Source organism: Penaeus chinensis, chromosome 37, assembly GCF_019202785.1.
Source record: "Penaeus chinensis breed Huanghai No. 1 chromosome 37, ASM1920278v2, whole genome shotgun sequence".
Classification (NCBI taxonomy): Eukaryota; Metazoa; Arthropoda; class Malacostraca; order Decapoda; family Penaeidae; genus Penaeus; species Penaeus chinensis.
In genome coordinates, this window is record NC_061855.1 from 3,290,081 (window position 1) to 3,315,204 (window position 25,124).

A 25,124-nucleotide genomic window follows, 5' to 3' on the forward strand; every position below is an offset into this window, starting at 1 on the left:
ACACACACTTTTATATATATGTGTGTATATAGGTATGTATTATGTATGTGTTTCTATATTGTTACGTAGCTTTCGTTCCATAACAATGACACCGACTGTTCCAAAATAGGGTACATAACAGGACCCAGTCATTTGGTGTCAAGCTTAATGGGAGATATGAATATCCCACTGTTTCTATCAGTTTTATATCTACATGGATAATCCTCTTTGTTTTAGTTCTGACAGAGAGGACCTTTGTACTGGCAAGAGTCGTGACTCGTCCAGATTGACCAACTCAGTCATGAAGTAGATAGGGACCGTAGATCTATCTGGATGCTCAAAAAGGGACCCTCGTGGTTAGAAAGGGACGGCTCTGAGGGACACTTGTAGTTAGAAACCGTGGGTGGATGTGGCAATGCGCCATTATCGGCATTAGCCCATCCATGACTGATATCGTGACTACGGCTTCACACACGGTGTACATTGATAAACTTCTAAATGTTGTGGTATGATGCATACTGGTAATTTTTTCTTTCAATAAATGTTCATAGGTTATATGAGTATCTGAGCTACAAATGACACTAAGGACAAAAAAAATATATGAAATTTACTAAAAACAAAAATGCGAATAGTACTATATTTCCAAATCCAGCGACCAGGTTTCAGCATAAATCAAAATCAAACTAAATTTTGTCATGAACCGTATCTTTATTCAACCTTTTATATTAATTTCCCAATACACAGTGAATATTTACATGTTAAGTTAAAGCATTAAGTTTCAACCAAATTTCACAAATCGCCAGATCCATAACGAAATTATATATAAAAATACAAACAAGAAATGGAAGAAGAAACGAAGAGAGAGAAAGAGAGTAAGAGAGAGAAAAAAAATTATCAATATATTTTTTCGTTTTTCCATGTTAAAGGATATAAGGAAACCTCAGGGGGTTACAGAGTGACTTTATTCTCATTTGCAACGTTGATATCTTTTTTCTGATTCTTATTTTTAATTCATTATTTTTGGTTATTTTGGGGGGTTAAATAAACAAGAGTTAGTCATGTCTTTCTACTGCAAGCTATCTGCTTTTATATATATATATATATATATATATATATATACATATATATAAATACATATATATACACACATATATATATAACTTCTATTTCTGTTAAAATCAGACAATTACACAGTAAAGGAAAATACACGAAATTTAATTTACCTTCGTCATAAAGACTCAAAATATAAAATTCTTTGATAACACTAAACTGCTGTAAATGAAAGAATATGAGAATATGTTTGTGTATCAATATGCAATGATCATTACTAATGTCTCTGTTTCTTTTTCAAATCCTCCTTGTTTTACTATCCACACACACACATACACGCATAAACACACACATATATACAAAAATATGTGTATATAAAAAATCATACTTATTTAATTCTTTATAATTATATGCATAACTATATACATGCACACATACAGATATGATATATATATATATATATATATATATATATATATATATATATACACACGTGTGTGTGTGTGTTTATATATATTTATAATATATATATGCATGTATGATAATGCCCAAACAAAATTTCGCTATGTGTATGTGTGTGTATGTGTGTGTGCGCTTCCATGTGCAAACAAGTATTCCACTCTCCTCTTCTCCTCTTCCTTTCCAACTCTCACATAACCCTCCCTCTTCCCCCTTCCTCTCCTTCTCAACCTCTCCAATTACTATCCTCCTCTCTCTCTCCCCCTCCTCCTCCTCCTCCTCTGTCGTGGATCACAGTGCATCCGCAGTGATCACGCCTTCACTGTATACCCTACTCATTTTAATCTCCTGCAGGATTGCCTGTTAAATTGCTCCTGAGTTCCCTCTGGCCGTACTTACCGAGGTTATCCATCTCCCGAGGGTGAGGATGCTCTACACACGCCCTGCGGCTAGGCGCATAGAAAACGCGCTCGCCAAGGAAATGGCAAACACGCCTGCCTCACTTATTCTATTGTATTTTTATTTATATTACCAATTTTATTAAACCCTATTTATACTTGTTATGTTTACCCTGAACAAACCTTGAAAAACACTCACTATATACAAATGAACTAATCCAGAAAGGGAGTTTTAAAACTTTCAAAATAAGTTATTTTAAAGTCTTTCATATATTTTCTTTATTGTTTAGTTTTAGTTATTTTATCCTTCTTATAATATTCATATAGTTTTCATCATTTTTTAAAATTCTTAAGAAAAAGAGAGCCACCCTCGCTTAACATTACACCTGCTAAAAAGTAACGAGGGAGGGTAAGAAGCACCAGGTAGGGGGTCTTGCTGTCGTTCTGGTCGAAGGAGGTCGAGGCTTGAGTAATCCCGGAATGGGCACTCTCCTCACCACAGTTAAGTGTCGTGAAGTATTTCTCACTAAGGTACTGGGAGACTTTTAAGTACTTTTAAATAAGCCAGTGATTTTTTAAGACCGGTGCTTCAAGGATTTAAACTTCGTGTTATTTCTACTTTTTATCTCGTGGTATTTTACGTGTTTGTTTTACAATAGTTTTACGTGTTTGTCTTACATAAGTTTTTACGTGTTTTGTCTTACAATTGTTTTACGTGTTTTGTCTTGCCTTTTATTCGCATTTTTAATAAATATCAAAGGTTTTATGAAGTTTTCCGTACCCTCCTACTGTGACGAAAGACCTAAGTCAAAACGGACCTGTAAAGGTGAAATGAATCCAAAGATTCAACACTAAATCGTAAACCATCTGCGTTAGGGAAGAAATCCCCCGCACACAACTCTCCGGCTAAATACACGCATACCAGTCTTTTGCATTCTCGCACCAAACACATACACTCATACACACATACATACACTTACACACTATCGCTCCGTTCCTTCCACTCTTCCTTACACTTCGCCAATCCTTCTTTAACACCTATACAAACGTTCCCATACGTCAATTAAATGGGTGGTGGCAGTGCGCGCCTTTTTCACATCTAGCGGGAATGTAACATATGCAGTTGCTACACCTCCTCCTCCTCCTCCTCCTCCCCCCCCCCCCCCAGTCACTCCATCCTCCTCCATCTATTCCTGAATAGTCCTGAGAATCCACGGGATGTAGAAGTGGACGTTGGTGTAGAGGCCCTGGGTGTTGGTGGCCCCGCAGACCCTTGGGCCCAGGCTGGTAATGCCGACGACGAAAATATTGGTCCCGAACTGGTTGTCGAGGGTCAGGGGGCCGCCTGCCGAGGAGGAAACGCGAGTACAGGTGATTATATATATACACATATAGATATATAGAGAGAGATATATGTATATATATATTTTTTTTTTCAATACATACGTATATAATATTCATACACACACACACACACACACACACACACACACACACACACACACACACATATATATATATATATATATATATATATATGACAATAAATATATACATATATAAAGACACACACAAACAACTTTCTGTTTCAGTCAATATCTGTATCTATATATATAAATACATTTACATCTCTCTCTCTATATATATGTATATAATATATATGTATATATAATATCTATCTATCTATATATATATAGAGAGAGAGGTGTGTGTGTGTGTGTGTACATATATATTACATAGATAACGTTCATATACATTTATACATAATATTTACACATATACTTATACATATATAAAAATGTATATATGTATATATAACAATATTTATGTATATATGTATATATAACAATATTTATGTATATACACATATTTATATACATAACAATATACATATATATGCATATGCATACATACATATATATCATATATATTATGTATATAAATATATATTACATATATATACACACACACATATGGATGCATGAGTGCGCGTGCGTGTACCCCCCCCCCCCTCCTCACCAGAGTCTCCCCGGCACGTGTCCCTCCCCTCCCCCCCGGCGCAGAGAGCCATGCGGGGGTCAGGGTAGCCCCTACGGAGCCTGTCGCAGTAGCTCAGCTCCTGAATGGGAAGCTGCACCTGCTGGAGGACGTCTGGGCGCCGGTTGGCTGTGAAATCTGAGAGGGAAAAGGAGGCAGCTTAGTTCGTGTGATGCAAGTATCTGTTTTTTTATCATTCTGATATGTTTTTCTTCATCTTCTCTGTGCGAGTGTCTTATTAAATACATTGTTGCTAAAACTGCTATCATCATCACATATAATTTAACATCACTGATGACATCATTAACCTAATATGGTTAGTGATGGCATCATTAACCTCGTCACTCATCGCTGTCATCATTAATGTTATCGTCATTATGGTCCGCCTTAACATGATTACCTTATAATCCTTACCACCCTAACCACCAATCATTATTACACAAAACACAATAACTCCGACTAGCATAATTACTGAAAGAATTATCCTTATCTCTTAAATTATCCGTTAATTAGACTAATTTCCTGTCCTTACCCCTCGCAGTGGAGCCCCAGCCAGCGGCCCAGGCGACTTTGCCCTGGAATTCTTGCTCAGAGAAGCCCATGTCTCGGACAGGGTCGACCGGGAGACACACGGGCGTCACGAAGACTGTGGGTGGGGGGGGGGGGGGGAGATAGGGTTAATGTATGGCAATGAAAACATCTATGTAAGGGAGTATATGTATATAAACATGTGTGCGTGTGTGTATGTGCTTGTGTATGGGCCTTTATTGTAGCATCCCAAAACCCCTAACACTTTGATACATTATTTCATGTTGTATCATGATAGCATCGAAGTTTATACTGACATACAAAGTTTTAAAAAAGAAGTTACTTTTCTTAATATTACATAAAATATCATTAGAAAACCACTAAAGAATCTAATATGCTGGTATGAATTGTCATTAAATGCAAAACATTATGGAATCTTCGGATAAAATGGAAGAAGTGCCTGACTACTCAACAACTTCAACTGTTTATATACACCACTTTTCGTTTCACAAGACTGTAAAAACTTTCAAATGTCCTATTTAAATTCAGTCAGAACATTTGTATTCTTATTGCATACATTGGTCTTCCTATGAAAAGTGGAAGTTGCATAAGGTTCCACCGCGAATGAGCTCTGTGTCCGAATCAGATATCTTGATAATTCCAGTAATCGCGGGCATATACTTATCAAATAGATTGAACTTTATCAACAAATCAAGATACATAGACTCTCCTCTGATATTCTTTAGCCTGTAAGGTTCATAGAAGTACAGAATGATTTTGAAGACATTTATCTCATCGAAGTCAATACCATGTCAAATGACTCGGACACGTTGGAAATTCTTACCATGTCGTTCCAGCGACCGTCATGATTGACTTCAAATTTTACCCATATCGAGTGAACATGTATTTGATGTACTGCTAAAAAGGCACAGAAACTTTTTGGGCACATTATATATATATATATATATATATATATATATATTTTTTTTTTTTTTTTGTATCAAGGAACTAACGATGTGCTTTGTAATTAATGAAAATATAAATCCCTATCTGAGGCTACGTGAAATATATCTGAAAAATATCACACTGATTGGCTGACCGGAGTGTATCACGGTAGAGGCATACACTACAAAACGAAAAGGTGTTTCAACAGGTCCCAAATAATGGTTTTGAGCTCCAACAGTAATATAACAAATTTCCATTTTGGTTTAGATTTAAAACGTCTGCCTTGTTCCTTTTATTTATTCATTTATTCTTTATCATTATTATTTTTCTTCCATTATGATTATTTTTGAGGGGTTAGGACACGATGGAGTGAATAAAACGTGCCATTAGGGTTCAAAGACCATTGAGTGCCAGTACCATCTATCCATCACATTCATGCCCTCTCTTGGCATTGCAAGTTATCCGAGTAATTTAATTTAAGGACAGTAAATTATAACTAAACAAATCTAGGGAATACAGTACTGCGTACACACAATATTCTGCTAGCTGTCAAGATCACTAAAAGAAAAAGATTTTCTTTTGATTAAGTTTTGAAGTTGCACACAATCCAGACTGTGGGACTTGAGGAGTATAGTAATTGGTGACGAGAAGGAAACCCATTTCTCCTTCGTCATTTTTTTCTGCCAAACAAGAGATCTTTGCATATCTTCTGTCACTATATAATACTTAATTTTAAATTTCTGAATGCTATGTTTTCACGAATCTGTCCACTTATCGATTCAGGAAAAAATGAAAGGGTAACTGGTAAGTTGTAATCAGATATATATAATATATCATCAATATAAACGATACAAAACCCTTTCAAATACTCGGAGAAGAGAGGTCGGGAACTTTGCCACTGTGAGGTATTCAAAAATTTGACTTCCAAAAACTATGATAGCAAGGGCGATGGATGCATAAGCTGGAACAAAACACTCACAAGATGTCCTGTAGTCTGGACATTTCACGCACCCTTATTCTTTTAAAAGAAGGGAAAAGAGAAAAGGCAGTTGAAGCTGAAATAAAGAACACTTGGCAAAAATCTGAAAAACGAGAAATGGATATAACAAAAGACACTTACACGGGTGTAAGACGGCCGGACGACTCAACCGGAGGAGGGCGATGTCGTTGCATTCCGTGCACGGGGAGCCGTACTGGGGGTGTCGGATGATCGTCTCCACGGGAATATCCTGCGGCGGAGGAGCGCAGCGCCCTTTGGAGCAGTCTGGGTTGAAGGAGAGCGTGTGCTCCCCGATCCTAGCTATTTCCCTGGAGTTGAAAGAGGGTGAGAGATTCCATTGAAAATGACGTAAGTTTATCTCTTGATACTCCTTGATACTAACCTAAGCTGAACAAGGTTTAATGCTTGTCACATTCAATGTCTGAATCGTAGCTAATTCAGTCACTAAGATCAACTTATTCCACCAGGCTTGACTTCAGTGACTCACAGCACAAGACCGAGTCTCTCCTTGAAGCAGTGAGCGGCGGTGAGGACGTAGCGGTCGGACACGAGCACTCCGCCGCAGAACCACGAGCGGCGTCCGTTCACTGTAGGTTCAGGGAGGAACAGTGTCAAGTAACGTGGTAACGTGTCGGCCTCTCAATTGAGGCCTCGGTGGTTCGCGCCCCGGTTACTGCTGTGGCTGGGTACCTAGTGGGTAAGGACTAAGCTCAGTCGATTCAGCACCAACTGGCTAACGGTGATCGACGGCATAAGTGGGCACAGGCTGGGCTCCCTTCATAAGCAAAGCCTGGGCGAGGCTCAGCTTCCCACATCTGACTTATCCTTGTATTTCACTTTCTTAGTACAGTTCTGTCTACTTTTAAGTACTTACTTTTTAATAATCTGCTTTGGAGGAAATAGTGGTCAGGTAAACTTGTAACTGCTACGGTTAAATGCCAATTCGTCGATTGGAAAACTAATGCTTTAATAAGAGTCGTCTTTCACTTGTAGAACAGAAAGTGACAGAATAATTTCCACTCTTACGCCCACCCTACACATTTCAAACTTCAGATCAAATACATTATACTATATATATATTTACATCTATATACATATATTTACATAGATAAATATACATATATTTACATATATAAATATACATATATTTACATATATAAATATACATATATTTACATATATAAATATACATATATTTACATATATAAATATACATATATTTACATAGATAAATATACATATATTTACATATATAAATATACATATATTTACATAGATAAATATACATATATTTACATAGATAAATATACATATACTTACATAGATAAATATACATATATTTACATAGATAAATATACATATATTTACATAGATAAATATACATATATTTACATAGATAAATATACATATATTTACATAGATAAATATACATATATTTACATAGATAAATATACATATATTTACATAGATAAATATACATATATTTACATAGATAAATATACATATTAATATACATATTACATAGATAAATATACATATATTTACATAGATAAATATACATATATTTACATAGATAAATATACATATATTTACATATATAAATATACATATATTTACATATATAAATATACATATATATATATACTCAACAAAAAGGCTTGGCTCCAGAACCGACCTGTGCCGAGCAGAACCACCATCCAGGGCCAGGCGCCGAGAGGGGCGTCTACGCCGTCGACGATCCTATCGGTAATTCCGCGGCTCCCGCACTGCACGTTGAGGCGGCTGCGGGGCGTCGTCTGAGGGGGAGGATTCATTTTATGCCACTAAATTACAGGGGGCTTGTGTGAAAATACAAACCCAGAGCGTGGGCTTGCAGGCAGGGTCGGATTATCCTATAGGCTAGTATAGGCTGCAGCCTAGGGCCCCCTCAAGCTTGAGGGGCCCTGCTAAAAGATTTTCAAATATAATTATTTTTTTAATGAATATAATATTTTAATATTTTGCATTGTTGAATAATTCATTTAACTTAAAATAAAATTTCAACTTTACAATAGGAGGCCTAGGAGTCTGAAAACCCAATAAAAAAAAAAAAAAAAAAAAAGTGGTTCCTGTTCGTGGCCCCTTATTTGAGATAAAGGGCCCCTGTTTGAGGCCCTTTATTTGAGATAAGGGGCACCGGTTTGAAGCCGTTTATTTGAGATCAGGTGCCCCAGTGGCTCCGTCTAAGGAGGCCACATAATTTCATTAGCCTAGGGGTCCCAAAAGGTCATAATCCGGCCCTGCTTGTAGGTTTGTGTATGTGCGAGCTCACATGCAGAAATACATTCTCAAGCATTTGAAATAGGGGAACGGCAACAACTATCGAGCAGACAAGCTAAATACACAAAATAGGAAAATTGCTGATAGTAGTGACAGTAATGGGTGGGTGCTTCATGCTCGGGGTGATGTGAAGCGATGGTGTGGTAGCCTAGTTAGTGTTAAGTGCTTGCATGCCTTCCCGCTTTCAGCTGCCACCGTTGGCTAGCCTGGTGCGAAAAGGGAGCAGCTATGCATAAGACTCCCCTGCCAGCTCATAGCCTCTCCATCATCAAGACTTCTGCAGTGCCTCCTCGTGGTCACCCATGGAAACTAGGTACCTTGCGGTCCTAGGCTGAACTGTGGAGGCTCTTGGAGCATCAGGAGACCCTAAAGGTACGGAGCCATAGCCCACCGGCGTGTGGATACGCCCTGGCTTTGTACTAACTCCTGCCCCCCTGCCCCCTGGGGTTAATGGGCGGCTGTGGGGAGGCAGGCCTTGTCAGTCGGCCCCCTCGAGATAATCACTGGCAATAAATTATATAGTTGTTGGTGCTGGGGGGAGGGCTAAAGTCCCTCCCACCCAGCAAGAACGGCGGGCTGTGGGTCCCTTTTGGGTTGGCGACCGCTGGGACTCGGGTGGGGAGTGGGGGTTACCCGTCATCCCAGCTGGGTCCCAGCAGCCGCCAGCCTGGCGTAATGCTTGTGATGGAAAGCCCCAGGGAGCCCTGCAGGCGGATTATGAGACCTGCTGCCAGCCAACCTCCTATATATGGGGCGGTGTCGGTTGGGGTGGCAGAGGTGGCACCCACCCGGAGTGACTGCCGGAGGTTAGACCTCAGGCGGGCTGTCAGGGTGGGGGTTTAGAACTCTCAGAGGTGAGAAGACCTGGCAGCGGCACGATTAATGGTGGCTACACTTACTACTGGTCGGGCCGCAGCGATGGCCACCATCTCCAGGGAGTAGCCATGGCCATCTCCAGCAGACTTCAACCCTCGGTAGTTGAGGTCACTCCAGTCGATCAGCGTATTATGGTATTGAGACTGAAGGTTTCATTTGGCTTCATGTCTGTTATTGCTGTATACGCAATAAGAGTTTTACATCAAAGTTGCATCTGTGTCAGACAGTTGTCCTCGGCGAGATAATCGTATTGTTCTTGGCGACTTCAATGTGGTATCCGGCTGCGTTCGAGCTGGCTATGAGATGTTTGTCAGTCCTCATGGCTCAGGAGCTGATGCTGGCAGCGAGAATAGCCACCTTTTCCGTGACTTTGCTAGGTCCCAGAAATTGAAGATTTCTGGCTCCTGGTATCAGCGTTCTGACCCGCATCATTGAACTTGGTACAGCGATACAGGTAGTGTGGCCAAGGAGATCGACTACATCCTCGTTAACACTCAGTGGAGGATCCTCTAGAAATGCGGGGTGTGTCCAAGCGCCGAGTTCTGTGGAACTGATCATAGATTAGTTGTATCTACTCTCCGGATCCACTTTAGAACCCTCTGTTGCCCAAAGGAACACCCTGGGGTGTTTCATTTGGACAGATTGAGGGAGGACGAGTGTGCCCGGTGGTTTGCCGAGGCTATATCTGGTCGTCTTACTGCACTCGAGGGCCTGACAGACCCTGTTCTTATGTGGGATACCTTCAAGCGTGAAACGCTTAATGCAGCTCAGGAATCCATTGGTGAACGCCCAAGAGCAAGACAGAATTCCATCTCGCAGGAGACACTGGAAGCCACATATGCTTGTCGTGTAGCTCGATTGTCAGGGGATCGCAACTTGCACCGTTCTCTGGTACAGAAGACTAGGGCACTGTTGAGAAGGGATAAGGAACAGTTTATCAGTAATCTTGCAGAGAATGTCGAAAGCCATTTCTTAGTAAATGACCTTCGTCCTGCTTACCAAGCCCTGAGAAAGCTGGACTCCAAGCCCTCCTTACAGACGACTGCAGTCCGCTCAGCAAGTGGCCAGATAATCTCAGATCCTGACGGGATGCGTGTGCGCTGGGCTGAGTATTTTGAGCAGTTGTATCAGGTTGATCCACCAACAGTTAACTTGGATGCGGGTAATGCCAGACCCACCCATCACCGAGGATCCACCCTCCCTGACTGAAGTCAGGGGGGCGATCTCCAAGCTGAAGAGTGGTAAAGCAGCAGGTGTTTGTGGCATCCCAGCCGAATTGTTAAAGGCTGGTGGAGAACCTATGGCAAGGGGCTTGCATGCAGTCCTGTCTGCCATCTGGTAGACTGGTACCTTTCCCCCTGACCTGCTGAGGGGTGTGGTCATCCCTTTCTGGAAGGGGAAAGGGGATCGCTGGGACTGCAGCAATCACCGAGGCATTATACTACTCAGTGTACCAGGCAAGGTACTCATGCACATCCTATCAGAGACCACCTGTTGAGGCACCAAAGGCTGGAGCAATCTGGTTTCACTCCTGGTAAGTCCACAATAGACCACATCCTGGCGCTTCAAGGAATTGTAGAGCGTCGTCGTGAGTTCGGACGTGGGCTGCTCGCAGCAAGGATTCAACAAGGATTGTTGGACAAATAGCAAACCTGTATACAGGCACTGAAAGTGTTGTAAAGTGTGGTGGGGGCCTGTCGAGCTTCTTCCCTGTTAGTTCGGGCGTGAGGCAAGGCTGTGTTCTTGCACCAACACTTTTCAACACTTGCATGGATTGGATCCTGGGTAGAGCTACTGTCCAAAGTCACTGTGGAGCAACTCTGGGCAATATCAAGGTTACAGACCTTGACTTTGCTGATGATGTTGCCATTCTATCTGAATCTCTGGAAACCTTAGTGGCGGCTCTTGATGCATTTAGCAATAAAGCGAAGCCCCTGGGGCCAGAGGTCTCCTGGACCAAGACCAAGATCCAGGATTTTGGGGGCCTACTAGGAGACCCTGTGCTTGCGGTGAAAACATCGAAGTCACAGAGAGCTTTATATACCTCGGTAGTGCAGTTCACGACTCTGGGCTGTCAGACCAGGAAGTCAATAGACGGATTGGCCTGGCAGCAGTGGTCATGAAATCTCTCGACAAGAGTATTTGGAGATGCCAGTACCTGTGCAGAAGGACCAAGCTACATGTTTTCAAAGCCCTGATACTGCCAGTTTTACTATATGGTAGTGAAACTTGGCCTCTATCTTGTGCTCTGGAATCTCGTCTTGATGCCTTTTGTAACAGATCCTTGCGCCAAATCACGGCTGCACCGTGAGACCAGTACAGGACCTGTTACTTGCACGATCCGTGATCGCCAACTCAGGCTATACGGCCACTTGGCTCGATTCCTGCAAGATGATCTTGCCCATCAGGTTGTCTCTGTTCGAGACAACCCTGGATGGAGGAGGCCTGTGGAACGACCGAGAAGGCCGTGGCTTGGGCAGATCGATCAAACCTGTCGTGAGGAACTAGAGATGGGCCAGGCCCCTGCCTGGCAGCTCGCCATGAGGGACCCTCGTAGGTGGAAACAAAGGGTGGATGCGGCTATGCGCCCCTGCCGGCGTTAGCTCCCAAATGATGATGATGATGATTGACGGTACTTTTACACAATACTTTCGCATAACCGATCGCGACGATTTTGGTATCGATGGATTCCTCTCACTCTAATCTAATTATATCGAAATTATGCTGCGCAATCCCTTAAGATCCTCACATTCTTGGCTCTGATAGCAGGGTAGTATATGGAAGGTACCAGGGGAATTGCGGGTAAAATGTGAATAATATTCTGAATCAGTCACTATATTGTCTAATATGACCCACCATACATGGAGGATTCTTTGTTTTTCTGGGCGGGGGTAGGGGGCCGGCAGCTTCCAATGAGGGGGTTACACGGGGTATAGCCTCTTGTATTATATAATATAGTGACTCACTCTGTGTATATTTTTCATATTTTACCCCGCAATTTTCTTCCAAGCCCTCATCCGCTATCAGGACCAGGAATGTGGGGATGGGGAGGGGGGGGGGCGGCATAATTCCTACATATATGTGTACTAGAGGCTGAGAGGAACACACACACACACACACACACACACACACACACACACACACACACACACACACACACACACACACACACACAAACCGACGACATTTTCAAAACTACCTGCACGACTGGAGGCCTTGTGGGTGCAGCAGTGACGGGCAAGCTCTGGGAGGGACAACATACGAGGGGCTCGCTGTTCAGAAACGAGCAGATGGAACTGGAAGGAGAAATTCACTGATTACGGACGTCATGTTGGAAGGAGAGAACTATAAACATGAAATCTAAGAGGATTCCGAAACTGTTGTACTTCTCATATTTTTTTTTTTTTTTTCTGCCGTGTCAATGTTTAATCTCAGTGAGGTAATGGAATGAAACATCTGTACTTTATATAAGGAAAGGTGGGATAGCAACAATGAATAAAATGATATCGAGGTAATGCTGAATACATACGTGATAACCAAACACTTGTAATTAACAGAATGAACAGGTAAGCACTGATACCTGCTACTTAAAAAAAAACAAGAAAAGAAAAGAAAAAAAAAATACAGAACAAGAAAAGAACAAGGACAGTGAATACGAAGGAAACGTTTATTCTTTATAATATGACGAAAATACTCGATATATAACATTGGTTATTCATTCTGAAATTAATATCAATTTATTAAGTCGACAATCTACTTACTTAGAAACCTGAAATACAGATATTGCGTATTGATATAAAGGTTACTGTTGGTACTTTTCAAGGCATTTAACAGCAAAATATTATTGGAATAACTCGAGCATGACATAACTTTATGAATATTATTATCATTACATAATCAGTATCGCCAGTACTGCTTTCGTCACATATACTATAATTGCATTTATCATGATAATAATAAACATTATATCAATGTCCCAAATGATGACTGATAGTGACAACGTAATCTGCCACATATCTATTAAACCTGATGTTTTAGTTCTAAACTGAAAGATACATATATAAGCATACGCAACACACACACACACAAACATATATATATGGATATATATATATATACATATACATATATATATAATATATATATATTTGTGGCATCTGTCAGTCACTAATGGCCATTGATCTGCGCCCTGAAAAGTCATGACCTTTGGCACCATACACCACGCCAAATGAGACCAGTAACTATCACTTCTCGTGTTGTGTCGTCTCCTTGCAGCAGCACTGGAGGGTCCTCTCCAGGGCGCAGGCAAGGACGAGGGCGATATGGAAGACAGGCTGTTGGCCATGCAGTGAGTACTCCCTCTCCGTCACTGAGGTAGCACATGCAGCTTAGCACCAGACAGTTACGAGAGTTAATTGCTATTGCAAATTGCTATCCAAAATGCAACATTAAATCTGTCCAGAAGCCATTAGGAAACAGCAGTGAGTTTGAACTAAAGAAGTCAGTGTCGCAGCGTGTTTTGCCAACCAACAATTGCTTTGCGCACGTTATGGAAACTTCCTCTCGGGAAGTGGTCAATGGATTCTATCTCAGTCTGCGTTAGGGTGACAGCGGTTGAACACTCTTTGGATTTTCCTCTTTTCGCTTGGGTGGATTAACGCTCGCTCCGTAGCGATTTTCCGCTAGCGTGCTTAGGGGTGTGGTCATCCCTTTCTGGAAGGGGAAAGGGGATCGCTGGGACTGCAGCAATCACCGAGGCATTATACTACTCAGTGTACCAGGCAAGGTACTCATGCACATCCTATCAGAGACCACCTGTTGAGGCACCAAAGGCTGGAGCAATCTGGTTTCACTCCTGGTAAGTCCACAATAGACCACATCCTGGCGCTTCAAGGAATTGTAGAGCGTCGTCGTGAGTTCGGACGTGGGCTGCTCGCAGCAAGGATTCAACAAGGATTGTTGGACAAATAGCAAACCTGTATACAGGCACTGAAAGTGTTGTAAAGTGTGGTGGGGGCCTGTCGAGCTTCTTCCCTGTTAGTTCGGGCGTGAGGCAAGGCTGTGTTCTTGCACCAACACTTTTCAACACTTGCATGGATTGGATCCTGGGTAGAGCTACTGTCCAAAGTCACTGTGGAGCAACTCTGGGCAATATCAAGGTTACAGACCTTGACTTTGCTGATGATGTTGCCATTCTATCTGAATCTCTGGAAACCTTAGTGGCGGCTCTTGATGCATTTAGCAATAAAGCGAAGCCCCTGGGGCCAGAGGTCTCCTGGACCAAGACCAAGATCCAGGATTTTGGGGGCCTACTAGGAGACCGTGTGCTTGCGGTGAAAACATCGAAGTCACAGAGAGCTTTATATACCTCGGTAGTGCAGTTCACGACTCTGGGCTGTCAGACCAGGAAGTCAATAGACGGATTGGCCTGGCAGCAGTGGTCATGGAATCTCTCGACAAGAGTATTTGGAGATGCCAGTACCTGTGCAGAAGGACCAAGCTACATGTTTTCAAAGCCCTGATACTGCCAGTTTTACTATATGGTAGTGAAACTTGGCCTCTATCTTGTGCTCTGGAATCTCGTCTTGATGCCTTTTGTAACAGATCCTTGCGCCAAATCACGGCTGCACCGTGAGACCAGTACAGGACCTGTTACTTGCACGATCCGTGATCGCCAACTCAGGCTATACGGCCACTTGGCTCGATTCCTGCAAGATGATCTTGCCCATCAGGTTGTCTCTGTTCGAGACAACCCTGGATGGAGGAGGCCTGTGGAACGACCGAGAAGGCCGTGGCTTGGGCAGATCGATCAAACCTGTGTGCTTAGAAAATCGACGAAGATTTGAGAGATAATAATCCGACTATAAATGTTCTCTGTCGACATCCTGGTCGGAGGTAATTTCGATTCAATGTGACGTAAAGAAGGAAAAGAATGGAGAGGCGCTGCCAGTTCACTCTTTCCGGTGGCTATATCGCTAAACTTTCGGCCATTTATAAACAGTAACATAAATAAAAACGATAGATCGGGCCATTAACAAGGCATTTGCAAATCTTACTGAATTAAGAAAAAAAAAAATCCTTCATGATAGTTGTAATTTTCGTCAAAATCAGGTACCAAGAGAGTTTAAAAGGAACTCGTTATCTTGCCTGATTATTTATCCATTTCTATGTCTAGACTGTATAGCAAGCTTTGCACTCTTCTGCGTGTTGCACGTTGCAATGGAACCCCGCATGCAATTTGCCAGAGGTAGCCTAGACTCCTCTAGAGAAAAATGATCTCGGCTTCATCACAATCTCTCATTTGGTTTGAAAAGTTCATTTAGTTCATTTATTTACGTCTAAAGAAACATTAGGCCGAGAACTTTCACGTGGTGATTAAGAAAGAATTAATTGGTGTCGATGGATGTGGAGAAGTAATAATGACCAGAACTAAAAATAATAATAACCTTAAAATAATAATAATACCACTGTTGTTTCCACTTCTACAACGCCTACTACTATTCGTAGCATTGCCACCACGATTTAGTATATCAATACAATTCATCGACAGAATGACTTATCCTGTTTCTTCTCCGAAGAGGAAAAAAAGAGAGAAAAAGTATAAGATTCGAAACGAAGTAAAAATACTCGATTCCCTTTCCATAAAAACTATAACTCTATTGATCTCTTAGTCGCTTATATCATTTATTTCCTGCAGTGCTCTGACTTCGCGTAACTTTCTTCTCATATGTTCCTGCGATTTTCTTCATGGTGGACTAACTTTAGTACTTAGTAGACTACATATTTAAAATATTTAGGGAATGCAATTTTGTTTTTGTTTAAACATCTTTCATTCACTGTTTTAAACATGCCAAAAAGTGCGATTTTTCAGTGCGTTCGTCGAGCACGTGAAATCAGCTGATTCGAAATTAACAGTATTTTTCCTCCTATTCTAAAGATATGAAAAATGGAGATAAAGAGAGAGAGGATTATTAGAGAAGATAGTTTGACTTGGGCCGTAATAACAACCGGAAATAATTATACTTCAATAGTAATAGATAATACTAATGAATCACGAAGAATGACTCGTGTAACAAGATACGTAAATGTGTTTGTGTCCGGTGCTGTATCCTTTTCTCTCTCTCTCATTTCCAATGATTCTCGCGCTTCTTCTTCTTCTTCTCTCTCCCTTTTTCCTGTCTTCCTCTCCCTCTCTCCCTCTCTCTCCTTCCTCTCTCATCTCTCCCCTTCCTCACATTCTCCTTCTCTCCCTCCTTCTCCCCTTTCTCTGATTCTCTTTCCTTCCCCAATCCCTCCACTCACCCTTCAAATCACTTCACCGCACGAGAGAGAGAGGGAGAGAGAGAGAGAGAGAGAGAGAGAGAGAGAGAGAGAGAGAGAGAGAGAGAGAGAGAGAGAGAGAGAGAGAGAAAGAAAGAAAGAAAGAGAGAGAGAGAGAAAGAGAGAGAGAGAGAAAGAAAGAGAGAAAGAGAGAAAAGAAAGAGAGAGAGAGAAATAGTGAGAGAGAAAGAGTGAGAGAAAGAGAGAGAAAGAGAGGAAGAACGAAAGAAAGAGAACATAAGAAAGAAAATCAAGCCAAGCAGCTTCAACCCACTTCCTCAATACGTCGAGCGAACCCGGGGGCGCCGTCCCTTGCTTGATGCTCTGCAGAAGCCTACTCAGCACAGAACACTCCCTGATAGGTCCGCAAGTCCCCGTCAGCCCTTCTCGCGTCCTGCAGCCTGCGGAGAAAGGATTGAGAAATTATACTGTCATAGAATCTCTAAATGCACGTGAAGGGTCGAGAGAATGTGTGTGCGTGTACGTAAATAAACGTTAAACCAAGAATATTAACTAAATATAAACCATAAAAAATAACTAAATATAAACCATAAAAAATAACTCAATATAAAAACCAGCAACAGAAATAAAAATCTCAGAGTTAGCTGAACGGAATAACAAGAATAAGAACAAGTTTATATAAAACACATAAAGAACTCGGTGTAATGTAATCCTTGCTGGATTTTGTCAGCGTTTCGATGAACATCCACAGGAAGGCCGGACCTGGGCCTTCCCTCCTGGGGTTTTCTGATTAACTTACAAACTTACGTACTTACACACACACGCGCGCGCACATGTGTGTGTGTGTAATGTGTATATATACATACATACGTATATACATATATAAACCTGATATATATAAATAGGTATGCATATATATACACTTATACATTTGTGTGTGTACATATATATATATATATTTACATATACATATAATATATACATACATATGTATATACATATGCATATATATGTACATGTATATATACATTATATACGAATATAAACAAATGCATGAACAAACGCATACGGAGGCATAACCAAGAACGCACATCGCACAGTGCTTCCCACCAGCCGAGGCACAATGACCACCCAGGGAAATACTCAAGGAATACTCAAGAAATACTCAAGGAACACTCAAGAAATACACAAGGAACACTCAAGAAATACTCAAGGAACACTCAAGAAATACTCAAGGAACACTCAAGAAATACTCAAGGAACACTCAAGAAATACTCAAGGAACACTCAAGAAATACTCAAGGAACACTCAAGAAATACTCAAGGAACACTCAAGAAATACTCAAGGAACACTCAAGAAATACTCAAGGAACACTCAAGAAATACTCAAGGAACACTCGAGAAATATTCAAGGAACACTCAAGAAATACTCAAGGAACACTCAAGAAATACTCAAGGAACACTCAAGAAATACTCAAGGAACACTCAAGAAATACTCAAGGAACACTCAAGAAGTACTCAAGGAACACTCAAGAAATACTCAAGGAACACTCAAGAAATACTCAAGGAACACTCAAGAAATACTCAAGGAACACTCAAGAAATACTCAAGGAACACTCAAGAAATACTCAAGGAACACTCAAGAAATACTCAAGGAACACTCAAGAAATACTCAAGGAACACTCAAGAAATATTAAAGGAACACTCAAGAAATACTCAAGGAACACTCAAGAAATACTCAAGGAACACTCAAGAAATACTCAAGGAACACTCAAGAAATACTCAAGGAACACACAAGTAATACTCAAGGAACACTCAAGAAATACTCAAGGAACACTCAAGAAATACTCAAGAAATACACAAGGAACACTCAAGTAATACTCAAGGAACACTCAAGTAATACTCAAGGAACACTCAAGAAATACTCAAGGAACACTCAAGAAATACTCAAGGAACACTCAAGAAATACTCAAGGAACACTCAAGAAATACTCAAGGAACACTCAAGAAATACTCAAGGAACACTCAAGAAATACTCAAGGAACACTCAAGAAATACTCAAGGAACACTCAAGAAATACTCAAGGAACACTCAAGAAATACTCAAGGAACACTCAAGAAATACTCAAGGAACACTCAAGAAATACTCAAGGAACACTCAAGAAATACTCAAGGAACACTCAAGAAATACTCAAGGAACACTCAAGTAATACTCAAGGAACACTCAAGAAATACTCAAGGAACACTCAAGAAATACTCAAGGAACACTCAAGAAATACTCAAGGAACACTCAAGAAATACTCAAGGAACACTCAAGAAATACTCAAGGAACACTCAAGAAATACTCAAGGAACACTCAAGAAATACTCAAGGAACACTCAAGAAATACTCAAGGAACACTCAAGAAATACTCAAGGAACACTCAAGAAATACTCAAGGAACACTCAAGAAATACTCAAGGAACACTCAAGAAATACTCAAGGAACACTCAAGAAATACTCAAGGAACACTCAAGAAATACACAAGGAACACTCAAGAAATACTCATGGAACACTCAAGTAATACTCAAGGAACACTCAAGTAATACTCAAGGAACACTCAAGAAATACTCAAGGAACACTCAAGAAATACTCAAGGAACACTCAAGAAATACTCAAGGAACACTCAAGAAATACTCAAGGAACACTCAAGAAATACTCAAGGAACACTCAAGAAATACTCAAGGAACACTCAAGTAATACTCAAGGAACACTCAAGAAATACTCAAGAAATACACAAGGAACACTTAAGTAATACTCAAGGAACACTCAAGAAATACACAAGGAACACTCAAGAAATACTCAAGGAACACTCAAGAAATACTCAAGAAATACTCAAGGAACACTCAAGAAATACTCAAGGAACACTCAAGAAATACTCAAGGAACACTCAAGAAATACTCAAGGAACACTCAAGAAATACTCAGGGAACACGCAAGAAATACTCAAGGAACACGCAAGAAATACTCAAGGAACACTCAAGAAATACTCAAGGAAAACTAAAAGAATACTCAAGAAATACTCAAGGAGTATTCAAGAAACACTCAAGGAACATTCGACCAATACTCAAGGAATACTCACTACTCCCTCTGGCCTGAGATGTCACGGAGGACACCATGAGTGCCATCGCCACTGCGGTCACGGCCTGCCACCCCATCCTGGCTGCCTGCTCGCCTGCCTGAAGAGGGACAGAGACGCCAGGTAAGTTTGCTTTCTTGGAACCAAAATCGGCCTTTCTGGTTCATTGCTTTCGACGAGGGGGATTTGATCACCTTCTCTCTATGGTTCTTTTCATATAAATCTTTCTCTTAGTTTTATGTCTGTTGTCTACCTCATATTCTTTCTCTATGGATATTTAAGGCTGAATTGCTGATGGGCAATAATGCATGGTCTACGATTTTTTTTTTTTCTTATCAGTTCTGTGCTTTTCGTTACCCTCCTGCGAGACATGACACTCGACTTCATTTATATCATCTGAAATCGAGATACTGTAGGAAAACCGCAAGCCAAACTAAGAGAAAAATAGATAGATAGATAGATAGAGTAAAAGAGAAATCGAGATTCTGTAGGAAAATCGCAAGCCAAACTAAGAGAAAAATAGATAGATAGATAGAAAGAGTAAAAGAGAAAGAGAGAGAGAGGAAAATGTAAAGGCCTTTTCCACCTCCGCTTTCTCTCTGGTTCATATTCAATAAAACATAAAATCAGATAAAATATATTACATAAAAACTATCTGCGGTTTCTATTTGCCCGCTGAGAATTCTCTCTCTCTCTCTCTAAAAAAAAAAAAAAAAAAAAAAAAAAAAAAAAAAAAAAGTATTTCTCCACATATCATATGAATAAAAGGTACGCCATCTTAGCATAACACAACAACCACTCCAATAATGCCAAATGAGCTTGACTGTATTATTCTTTTTCATAACACCTTCCCTAGAATATGACAATTGCATCTTTTTCAGCAGAACCAGTGTTGTTGTGTCACGGACCAGTAGCATACCTGTTCGACATTGTTACCTGTTTAGAAAACCGACAGGTAATATCTCGGTATTCGTTGTCAATTTAATCTGTTGCGGAAAATATGATAAATATAACAACAGTTTACGTGCTAGAAATGCATATATTTCGTAAACATAGCAAAGCTTGCATTAAAAGAAATCACATATTATTTTTATTTATTTTTTTGTAATGTTTAATTGTAATATGAGAGAGAGAGAAAAAAATAATAATGGAAGTTTAACTTCTGTGAAGGTGAATAACGTAATTAAGCTTTAGGAGAGGAGAAAGAGGAGGAAGAGAATGATACGCGTTGTGTGATTTTCTCTGGTATAATAAAAGGAACAGGTAGTGGATCCTCCAATTGGAGGGTAATTTGTGAGACTGTGAATCAATACAATATATTAGCAGACAGCTGTATATATACTGAACAACTATACAAAAAAGGACACCAGAGTAACCTCTTCGTTTCACGCCAGTTTCGAAAACGAACCCGAAGGAATTGGAATCCGAAGGCCATTTAAAGTCTGGCCAACGGCAAATCTGCACGAGTTGATAACATTCCCGTTGAGCTGGTCAAAGCGGCTAGCAAAAGTGTGATGAAGACAATTACGAAGCTGTGCACCGCAATCTGGATAAACTTGGCCCATGCTGGAATATGTATATGTATATGTATATGTATATGTATATGTATATGTATATGTATATGTATATGTATATGTATATGTATATGTATATGTATATGTATATGTATATGTATATGTATATGTATATGTATATGTATATGTATATGTATATGTATATGTATATGTATATGTATATGTATATGTATATGTATATGTATATGTATATGTATATGTATATGTATATGTATATGTATATGTATATGTATATGTATATGTATATGTATATGTATATGTATATGTATATGTATATGTATATGTATATGTATATGTATATGTATATGTATATGTATATGTATATGTATATGTATATGTATATGTATATGTATATGTATATGTATATGTATATGTATATGTATATGTATATGTATATGTATATGTATATGTATATGTATATGTATATGTATATGTATATGTATATGTATATGTATATGTATATGTATATGTATATGTATATGTATATGTATATGTATATGTATATGTATATGTATATGTATATGTATATGTATATGTATATGTATATGTATATGTATATGTATATGTATATGTATATGTATATGTATATGTATATGTATATGTATATGTATATGTATATGTATATGTATATGTATATGTATATGTATATGTATATGTATATGTATATGTATATGTATATGTATATGTATATGTATATGTATATGTATATGTATATGTATATGTATATGTATATGTATATGTATATGTATATGTATATGTATATGTATATGTATATGTATATGTATATGTATATGTATATGTATATGTATATGTATATGTATATGTATATGTATATGTATATGTATATGTATATGTATATGTATATGTATATGTATATGTATATGTATATGTATATGTATATGTATATGTATATGTATATGTATATGTATATGTATATGTATATGTATATGTATATGTATATGTATATGTATATGTATATGTATATGTATATGTATATGTATATGTATATGTATATGTATATGTATATGTATATGTATATGTATATGTATATGTATATGTATATGTATATGTATATGTATATGTATATGTATATGTATATGTATATGTATATGTATATGTATATGTATATGTATATGTATATGTATATGTATATGTATATGTATATGTATATGTATATGTATATGTATATGTATATGTATATGTATATGTATATGTATATGTATATGTATATGTATATGTATATGTATATGTATATGTATATGTATATGTATATGTATATGTATATGTATATGTATATGTATATGTATATGTATATGTATATGTATATGTATATGTATATGTATATGTATATGTATATGTATATGTATATGTATATGTATATGTATATGTATATGTATATGTATATGTATATGTATATGTATATGTATATGTATATGTATATGTATATGTATATGTATATGTATATGTATATGTATATGTATATGTATATGTATATGTATATGTATATGTATATGTATATGTATATGTATATGTATATGTATATGTATATGTATATGTATATGTATATGTATATGTATATGTATATGTATATGTATATGTATATGTATATGTATATGTATATGTATATGTATATGTATATGTATATGTATATGTATATGTATATGTATATGTATATGTATATGTATATGTATATGTATATGTATATGTATATGTATATGTATATGTATATGTATATGTATATGTATATGTATATGTATATGTATATGTATATGTATATGTATATGTATATGTATATGTATATGTATATGTATATGTATATGTATATGTATATGTATATGTATATGTATATGTATATGTATATGTATATGTATATGTATATGTATATGTATATGTATATGTATATGTATATGTATATGTATATGTATATGTATATGTATATGTATATGTATATGTATATGTATATGTATATGTATATGTATATGTATATGTATATGTATATGTATATGTATATGTATATGTATATGTATATGTATATGTATATGTATATGTATATGTATATGTATATGTATATGTATATGTATATGTATATGTATATGTATATGTATATGTATATGTATATGTATATGTATATGTATATGTATATGTATATGTATATGTATATGTATATGTATATGTATATGTATATGTATATGTATATGTATATGTATATGTATATGTATATGTATATGTATATGTATATGTATATGTATATGTATATGTATATGTATATGTATATGTATATGTATATGTATATGTATATGTATATGTATATGTATATGTATATGTATATGTATATGTATATGTATATGTATATGTATATGTATATGTATATGTATATGTATATGTATATGTATATGTATATGTATATGTATATGTATATGTATATGTATATGTATATGTATATGTATATGTATATGTATATGTATATGTATATGTATATGTATATGTATATGTATATGTATATGTATATGTATATGTATATGTATATGTATATGTATATGTATATGTATATGTATATGTATATGTATATGTATATGTATATGTATATGTATATGTATATGTATATGTATATGTATATGTATATGTATATGTATATGTATATGTATATGTATATGTATATGTATATGTATATGTATATGTATATGTATATGTATATGTATATGTATATGTATATGTATATGTATATGTATATGTATATGTATATGTATATGTATATGTATATGTATATGTATATGTATATGTATATGTATATGTATATGTATATGTATATGTATATGTATATGTATATGTATATGTATATGTATATGTATATGTATATGTATATGTATATGTATATGTATATGTATATGTATATGTATATGTATATGTATATGTATATGTATATGTATATGTATATGTATATGTATATGTATATGTATATGTATATGTATATGTATATGTATATGTATATGTATATGTATATGTATATGTATATGTATATGTATATGTATATGTATATGTATATGTATATGTATATGTATATGTATATGTATATGTATATGTATATGTATATGTATATGTATATGTATATGTATATGTATATGTATATGTATATGTATATGTATATGTATATGTATATGTATATGTATATGTATATGTATATGTATATGTATATGTATATGTATATGTATATGTATATGTATATGTATATGTATATGTATATGTATATGTATATGTATATGTATATGTATATGTATATGTATATGTATATGTATATGTATATGTATATGTATATGTATATGTATATGTATATGTATATGTATATGTATATGTATATGTATATGTATATGTATATGTATATGTATATGTATATGTATATGTATATGTATATGTATATGTATATGTATATGTATATGTATATGTATATGTATATGTATATGTATATGTATATGTATATGTATATGTATATGTATATGTATATGTATATGTATATGTATATATATATACATACACATATACATACAAACACACACATGCGCGCCGCACA

General features: G+C 37.2%; 2 protein-coding genes across 2 annotated transcripts in view; one reads left to right on the plus strand and one right to left on the minus strand.

Moving 5' to 3' along the window:
• Positions 1-2,147: 2,147 nt before the first annotated feature.
• On the minus strand, positions 2,148-20,135 carry LOC125045403 (CLIP domain-containing serine protease HP8-like). The gene is made up of 9 exons (XM_047642615.1): positions 19,989-20,135; positions 17,186-17,312; positions 12,791-12,887; positions 8,072-8,192; positions 6,884-6,983; positions 6,517-6,704; positions 4,456-4,569; positions 3,906-4,061; positions 2,148-3,231 (listed from the first exon to the last, which is right to left on the minus strand). Exons 1-9 carry the CDS (start codon positions 20,062-20,064, stop codon positions 3,074-3,076), a joined length of 1,137 nt encoding a protein of 378 aa, XP_047498571.1. The 5' UTR covers positions 20,065-20,135; the 3' UTR covers positions 2,148-3,073.
• Positions 20,136-20,844: 709 nt separating this feature from the next.
• The window catches only part of LOC125045726 (alkylglycerol monooxygenase-like), a 16,368-nt gene continuing 12,088 nt past the window's right edge, over positions 20,845-25,124 (plus strand). The window contains exon 1 of the mRNA XM_047643157.1: positions 20,845-20,951. Coding sequence (XP_047499113.1) covers positions 20,845-20,951 — 107 coding nt within the window. The remainder of the gene's footprint in view (positions 20,952-25,124) is intronic.

Bases quoted from the DNA above. Each gene is read 5' to 3' on its own strand.
- LOC125045403 (XM_047642615.1), bottom strand. From the start codon at position 20,064: ATGGGGTGGCAGGCCGTGACCGCAGTGGCGATGGCACTCATGGTGTCC. The intron at 12,888-17,185 runs GTGGGTTGAAGC...TTCTCCTTCCAG, and splicing joins TCGCTCGACGTATTGAGGAA to TTCCATCTGCTCGTTTCTGA. The intron at 4,062-4,455 runs GTAAGGACAGGA...TTTCCCTCTCAG, and splicing joins CTGGGGCTCCACTGCGAGGG to ATTTCACAGCCAACCGGCGC.